Source organism: Diachasma alloeum, unplaced genomic scaffold, assembly GCF_001412515.2.
Source record: "Diachasma alloeum isolate Michigan unplaced genomic scaffold, Dall2.0 Dall_scaffold_00711, whole genome shotgun sequence".
NCBI lineage: Eukaryota > Metazoa > Arthropoda > Insecta > Hymenoptera > Braconidae > Diachasma > Diachasma alloeum.
The window spans coordinates 387,872-396,115 of NW_021680842.1; the positions used below are offsets into that span (position 1 = coordinate 387,872).

The window sequence follows — 8,244 nt, forward strand, 5'->3', positions numbered from 1 at the left end:
GACCGCAGCGGTATGACCGTACCCATAAATATCTTCCATATGAGCACCCCCTAATATAGTAATCCTCCATAAATATAGATATCCGCTTTATGACCACCCCCTCATAGGCACCCACCGTCCCCTGAATTTTTCGCCTCATTTTTTTATTTATATATTATATTTCATATATATAATATTATATATTATATATTCATATATAATATATAATATTATAATTATATAATATTATATATTATATATTCATATATATAATATTATATAATTATTTCAAAAAATATTGATAAAAAATAAAAGTATACCTATAAAATATATTTCTATATACATATATTTATGAAAATATTAGAAAATCTTTGTATCAAAAAAATATAAAGATATCAATAATATATCTAAAAATTATATTTAAAAAATTAAATGAATGAAAAAATAAAAATGTAAATATAATTTTTTTTTATATCATATATTATTATTTTCTTTATTATAATATATATAATAGATAATTAATATAGATAATTTGAAAGAAATGAAATAAAAAGGTATTCAAGTTGAAGATGGAAAGATGCTGACAAAAAACGTTACATTCTTTTTTTAAAAGAGGAAACATTTTTTATTTAAAAAACGTGAGGGAAGTTACGAAATTTTCGATTTCCTCCGGAAAATCGATAAATTCGCCAGAACTGCTTCTGCTGTTCTAGACTTCATGCTAAATTAATCCTCTGTCCTTCACCATTCTATTACTAAATAATTTTTCACCACAAAAATGAAGAAAAATCTTTTTTCAGAGCACATTAGCGACGAAGTATCGGCCACCAACTGAAAAACCAACTTGGCACGAGCGAAACTTTGTGATTCTTTTAGTGATTTGTACTTTATTCGTGGGACTCATTGCGATTATTTTGAGGTCCTTAATAAGTTGATGAACTGTGAACAATAGATTTTATAGAATAATGCAATCGACGGTGATATAACGTTTATTGATGTAACAAATTGAAAAATCATTTCATGATCGAGTAGTCTTATGTGATTTCATTATCGCTAGATCTTATTTCAGTATTTCTTTGTATTTTTATGATGAGGAAACTCATCCATCCGTTTAATCTTCGGCAGTGCGCTGTCTCTTACGGACAAGACGAATAAAAATATTTACAGTACTGAGTGTCTATTTTCCATAAATTCCTTTTCTCTAGAAAACAGTGGTTTCATCGATTAATTCGTCCATTTCTACTTGTTTCTCTTCCTTCGTCATCACTTCAGGAGTCTGGAAGAACAATTTTTATTAATTGATGCTTTATTCACTAATTTATTAACTAATAAATTAGTTTATAATGAATTATTAATAACGTAATTAATAAATTACTAATAAATTGGTTAATAAGCCATGTGATTAATTAACTAATAAACTGACTGATTCATTAAAGATGTGAAGTCACACACGAAAAAATTTAATAGAAAAACCTAACAAATTCGCTAAGCAATTCTATTGAATTTCTATTGAACTTTTTTCATTCCACAAAAGAGAATTGAATACCATTCTATGAAACATGAATAAACGAATCTTAATTGTCCAATTCATTGAGGTCAGAGGAAAATGGAATAATTCTACTTTCTTAATATTGCGTTTACCAATATTTCTTCGAACAAAATTGATTAGAATTAATAGCTAGAATTATGAGATTATCTCACATTTTTTACGTTAAGGATAGGAGAGTGAATGCAATATAGTGAAAATGATGATCGATTTTTTCAATTTGAACAAATAATATTAATATCCAAATACAAAATTCCTGATATGAATAAAAAGAAGTTGTCACTCAATATTCCGAATGAAGTTTTAATTTTTAATTTGGTGCTGAAAAGACGAGATGACAATATTCTAAGCACGGAATTATATTGATGAGATGAACAACAGATTAATTGAATTACCGTGTGAACTGACTAAAAATTGATAACAGTGTGGGCACGCACTTTTACCAGAGTATCAACAAACATTGAATTCCAGAAATTCACACTCTAAAGTGTGTTCTAGAAGCAATTTAATTGTAATTATGATTAAAATCTTATTCATTGTGCATAGGAATTAGAACATGAGCAAATAATTTATTGATATGAATTTTCAACAGCTGATAAATTGAGAGATGTGATTTTCATCGATCGTATTGCTTTTTGCAATGAAAATGATTATAAACAATTAATTGAAAAAGGGAATATCGAATCTGACAGGAAAAGGGGCATAATAAAAGGACATCAACAGTAAAAAAGTCACTACAACTGAAATTTCAAGTGAAAAATTTTGAATCTTTAAACAACAATTCAATGAAATTGCAAGTTTCAGTTCCACATGATAGTAAAAATGATTGAATTCGTACAGAGACTTTCTTCAATGAGAACTTAGTTCGACCCAAATAAAATCTCCAAATGCCAAGAGACATTCACTTCACCAACAAAAAATTAATGATTCATTTAATTGTCAATTTTGCATGAAACATACCTCAGCTTTCGCCTTATTAGTCACCAACGCTAGATAACTGGGACTCGTCTCCGCCTTCTCCAACACCTTCAGGTACATACTTCTAGCTTCTAAGACTTCCTCCACCAATTTCTTATGTCTAATCGCCAACTCCAACGCTCTATTCCAATTATACATCTGAATATTAATGCGAATGGCTTCACTGATGAGCCCATTCTGCAGTAAAATCCCCTCAGCCCCCAATAAATCGCCAGCCAGCAGCGACATTTCCGCAAATTTCTCAGTTTTATTCGGTAATTTTTTAATCCTCTGGACATAGTCCACTTTATCGTATCTCTCGATAGCGGCGTAAGCCTCCTCCGCAGCTTCCAACTGTTTGCCTTCAGTAGCCATGACTGCCATACAAGTCCATAGAATCTCGTTCTGGGCGATCCTACATAGCGACAGAGCCTCTTGCCATTTATCTCTCGTAATATGTTTATGTAAACTCGTGAAAAATGTGTAAAATGCTGTGGCCACCAGAGCTCCATCTCCACGTCTCACTGTTACCATTCCGTTCTGGACGCTTACGATACTCGGTTGCTTTCCAAATTCACTAGATGTTTGAAATAAATGAAAATTGCAAAGGCATAAAAATATTTCATAGAAAAACCCAGTCATTTCATGCTTCCGAATGGGAACATTGTATATTCGTTAAATTGGAAATTTCCATTTTTTTGTGTCAGAATAACGAGTTTTGGGCTCAGGAGTTCGAATGTGCAATTTTCATTGTCCGGGTGTCGATGGGCCAATATCGGTAGCCGATATTGCTCCAACGTTGACAGCCAACATTGACCCGACATTGCCCCAACGTTGGCAACCAACATTGACCCAACGCTGCCACAGCGTTGGCCGCCAACATTGACCCAACATTGCCCCACCGTTGGCAGCCAACGTTGACCCAACATTTCCCCAACATTGGCCCAACGCTGCCACAGCGTTGGCAGCGAACACTAACCCAACATTGCCACAACGTTGGCAGCCAACATTGACCCAACGCTGCCACAGCGTTGGCAGCCAACATTGACCCAACATTGCCCCAACGTTGGCAACCAACATTGACCCGACATTTCCCCAACATTGGCAGCCAACATTGACCCAACGCTGCCACAGCGTTGGCAGCCAACACTGACCCAACATTGCCACAACGTTGGCAGCCAACATTGGCCCAACATTGCCCCAACATTGCCTGCCTAGGTTGGGGTAATGTTGGCAACCTACGTTGGGGCAATGTTATCTGGAAATATTTCCTATAGAATTTCTTCGGCTAAATTTTTTCTTCATTCCATTTTTCTTTTCTTTTCATGAAGAAAATCAACGAAAAAAACTTAGTCCACGAAAAAAATCTGATCCGAGGAAATTCTTTAAAATATATCTCCACAGAATAAGGTGTATGGACAAATCGAAGTCGGTTAAGTTTCTCTGTAGAATATTTTCTATTGAAAATTTCAATAGAATCGGCCAAATACTAACAGAAAGTTCTACGTCATGTCACTTTACCCATAGCGCAATGAAAAATCACTCACTGAAAAGTGAGTGGATCACTTTAATTGAAATTACCTGTTTTCTTTATCAATTCTAGTTCTTCTGATGACTTTTCTATCACTGTAGTGCACGCAATTTGGACAAAGCCAGACTGATAACGATGCGTCCAACATTGCAGCTAACACATTAGCATCTGTTGCCCAGGCGATACTTTGTGCCATAGCAGCTGCAAATTCAGAGAAAGCCGAAATCTTTTTTCCATTTTTAATTAATTTCGGGGGCTTACCTATCTTACAAACTCGGCCGAATCCACTTGTTCTCACAGTCACAAGGTACAAATCTCTATTTACATCGATAAAAGCTAACTGGCGATCATTCAAGCCCCCAATGCAATTGATTGCTATTTCGGCGATGCTATTGACGTGCAGATGGGGTTGAGCCTCCACTGCCGGTTTGTTATTCGAAATCTCCAGGATGTGGAGGAGTTTCTCGTTAGTCTGGTCTCGAACGACTAGAGTGTCTGAGCATAGAGCGATGCAGGGAGGGTAAAGGGGCTCTTGACTCATTCCCTTCCACTTAGGGACACTCAGCAGTCTTCCTTGGTAGCTATAGAGCGTCAGGGAATTCCATTCTACAAGTACAAAGTGCCTGGAAAACATCAACATGAAAATTTTACTCAAAGTAGGAAATTTTACTATTTTTTTTATTTCTATAAAAAATTTCGATTAAAAAAATTAGGGGAGCATGGGGCAAAATGAAACAGTGGGAAAATCTCGTCATCTAAAGGAAATAGGACATTTTTGAAGAAGACCTTTTTTGTAGCTTGTAAAATTCTCTACAAAAAAGGTTTTTATGAAAATCGTCCTATCTCCCTTAGATCACAAGATTTTCTTGCTGTTTCATTTTGCCCCGTGTTTCATTTTGCTCCACCGTCCCCTAGTAGATTCTGATTTTTCTTATCGGTTATTCTCTTCAGATTTCTTCTGTATAAGTTTTTGGTCACAAGTTTTCAAGTTTTATTGGTTTTTATTCAGCTGAATTATGCAATTTAGCTACTGAATTGAGAGAAATTAATTCTGTGAAGTGATAGTGAAAAGGGAACCTTGTTTAAAATTGGAATAGAATTTATTCTGTAAATATATGTGAATTTAGTAAATTTTTAACATAAATCACGAATGAAAAATATCAATAGAATAAAAAAATTCGGTTGAAATTTTACTTGTTTTTGGCCGTTTTCTATCGAAAATTTCAATAAAAAACATTAGTAGATTTTGATTTTTTTTCATATGGTTATTCTCTTGAGATTTTTTTCGGTATAAATTAGGGGGCACAATCTTATGATTTTTTTTGCTTTTTCTATAGGAAATTATGCAATTTAGCTACTGAAAATCACGAATGAACAATATCAATTGAAGAATGCAAAATTCGATAGAAAAAAATGAGTGGATTTTTATTTTTTCGTATGATTATTCTTTTCAAATTTTTTCAGTATAAATTTCGGGCCGCAAATTCCCAATTTTTTTTACTTTTTTTCTGTAGGAAACTCCAATTTACCATAATTTCCATTAGAATCCCAATAGAATTTTCTACCCAATTCGCTGGGTTTTTCAATTAAATTTATTCTGAAATGAAATAAATAACTAAATAAAATAAATAAAATAAATAAAATAAATAAAATAAATAAAATAAATAAAATAAATAAAATAAATAAAATAAATAAAATAAATAAAATAAATAAAATAAATAAAATAAATAAAATAAATAAAATAAATAAAATAAATAAAATAAATAAAATAAATAAAATAAATAAAATAAATAAAATAAATAAAATAAATAAAATAAATAAAATAAATAAAATAAATAAAATAAATAAAATAAATAAAATAAATAAAATAAATAAAATAAATAAAATAAATAAAATAAATAAAATAAATAAAATAAATAAAATAAATAAAATAAATAAAATAAATAAAATAAATAAAATAAATAAAATAAATAAAATAAATAAAATAAATAAAATAAATAAAATAAATAAAATAAATAAAATAAATAAAATAAATAAAATAAATAAAATAAATAAAATAAATAAAATAAATAAAATAAATAAAATAAATAAAATAAATAAAATAAATAAAATAAATAAAATAAATAAAATAAATAAAATAAATAAAATAAATAAAATAAATAAAATAAATAAAATAAATAAAATAAATAAAATAAATAAAATAAATAAAATAAATAAAATAAATAAAATAAATAAAATAAATAAAATAAATAAAATAAATAAAATAAATAAAATAAATAAAATAAATAAAATAAATAAAATAAATAAAATAAATAAAATGAATAAGAATGGCCACAAATAAATAAAAAAGACTCTCACTTATCAGCAAGCAGCACCGCGGAGATGGCGGCATTCTTCAATTCAAAAATCGCTGGTGTATTCCAATTGTTCGTAGAGTAAACATGACACTGGCTCGGTGTGACAACAACCAGATGTCCAAAGTCAAATTTAAAGTGGACCACCCTGTCGGCAATCTCCAGCGTCTCCAACACAGCATTCCCCACCTCCCTCACCTCAATAGTCTTCCTCCTCACCAAGGTGGCCTCATAATTGTTCCACTCAAGCCTCCTATCAATGACATGAGCAGTTAATACACTTCCGTTACCACAGGCCATGGCCACCTGAGTGCTATCATTGCTCCAAGCAATGCCATAAATACTTCCGGTATTAATTTTCTCCAGGGAGTGGGACCACCCGGTCTTATCGCAGAGTTTGATGGTGTTGTAGGAGCCAACGGCGAAGTAATTGCCATTGAGTGCCCAATTAACCGATGTAATTGGGTACTCCCCGACTCCACTACTGTACAATTGATTTCCGCTGCTGTCCCAGAGTTTATAGCGACAATCTTCCCCTCCCGAGACGATCAATCCGTTGCTGCGGTTCCAGGAGACGACGAGGACCAGACCCTCGTGCGCGAACCACTTTCGCGGCTTCGAATTAGAGTTCAGGGATTGAATCGCCAGTTGGGACCCCTGGGAGAACAGGATCATCGAGCAGTCGGGGCTCCAGCTGACCCCCAGAACCGGCAGAGACCCCCGGACCATCGTGGACCGCAGCATTCCACTTCGGGACCAGATTTTTATGCTTCCGTCCTCACCAGTCGTCAGCAGTGCTGAACCGTCGATGCTCCACTTGCCGGAGAGGGCTGCGCCCTTGTGGGCCTCGACGCTCTTCTCGATCCGACCGTTCTTGTTGACCAAGTGGAACTTTCCGTCTGCTGTTGTTATCAGCAAGACGTCCAGCGACTGCTTTATCATGCCGGTGCCGACGTTCTGAATTGAACGCGGGTGCCATTGCATGTCCGTTGGGTTGAAGTCGTTCGGGAATTGGGTCACTGTGGATGGGTGGGCTGTGCCACCTTCCAAGTGCCAGCAGATCAGTAGGTGATCTTCTCTGTTGAATAATTTTGATTTGGTGTGAAGGGGGAGTATTAATTATTAATTATTCAGCAATTAATAATAATAATAATAAAGTACCGAATAATTAATTATTAATTTTTTTTTTCTCTCTAAATTCTAATTCTCTTAGAATTTTTTTTAATTATTTTTTTTTATTATTATTATTATTTTTGTTTAATTATTCATTATTAATTATTCGGCACTTAAGGCCCGGGTGTATTATCTTTCGAACTTATCTCGATGTTTTTTTTTCATTTTTTTTTTTCATCTGAAATTGTCAATTGAGTCCGGCATCATGCAGAAGTTTTGAAAAATTATGAATGAATAATCAAAAAAAAAGTAGAAGAAATTCTTAATTTTTGAGAATTTTTTAATCACACTTTTATCACGTAAAAATGGCAGATGACTACATACCACTGTTTTGAAAATTGAGATACCTAGCTGTCACTTCCCGTGAGGAGTTAGTGTTTTGTTATCCACCATGGAAAATGATATTTGTAATTTCCACTTTTTTCAACTCATTCTGAATCTCAATTAAAAACGCTCTTTGAAAAAGTTCAGAATTTTTTCTATTTTTTTTCATCATTCTATCATAATTTTTGGGAATTTCTACATGATGTACCACTCAATTGACAATTTTGGATTAGGAAAAATGAAAATAATCCAGATAACATTCGAAAGAATGTACACCCGGATCTTAATTGTTATTTTTCTTCAATAATTCCTGACGGACAGAATTTCCTCGCCATTTCTTCGCTCCCAAACTACTCCGTGCTCATATGGAGGGGGGGGGG

General features: G+C 32.9%; 2 protein-coding genes across 4 annotated transcripts in view; one reads left to right on the forward strand and one right to left on the reverse strand.

Moving 5' to 3' along the window:
• LOC107044292 (bcl-2-related ovarian killer protein homolog A) overlaps window positions 1-1,148 on the forward strand; it is an 8,515-nt gene extending 7,367 nt beyond the window's left edge. For all 3 annotated transcript variants that reach the window (XM_015266101.1, XM_015266100.1, XM_015266102.1), the window contains exon 4: window positions 780-1,148. In XM_015266101.1, the coding sequence (XP_015121587.1) occupies window positions 780-914 (135 nt within the window). In that variant the 3' untranslated portion in view covers window positions 915-1,148. The remainder of the gene's footprint in view (window positions 1-779) is intronic.
• LOC107044291 (intraflagellar transport protein 80 homolog) overlaps window positions 961-8,244 on the reverse strand; it is a 7,872-nt gene continuing 588 nt past the window's right edge. The window contains exons 2-6 of the mRNA XM_015266098.2: window positions 6,372-7,445; window positions 4,275-4,636; window positions 4,064-4,214; window positions 2,486-3,059; window positions 961-1,255 (exon numbers count right to left, since the gene is read on the reverse strand). Coding sequence (XP_015121584.1) covers window positions 1,181-1,255; window positions 2,486-3,059; window positions 4,064-4,214; window positions 4,275-4,636; window positions 6,372-7,445 — 2,236 coding nt within the window. The 3' untranslated portion in view covers window positions 961-1,180. The remainder of the gene's footprint in view (window positions 1,256-2,485; window positions 3,060-4,063; window positions 4,215-4,274; window positions 4,637-6,371; window positions 7,446-8,244) is intronic.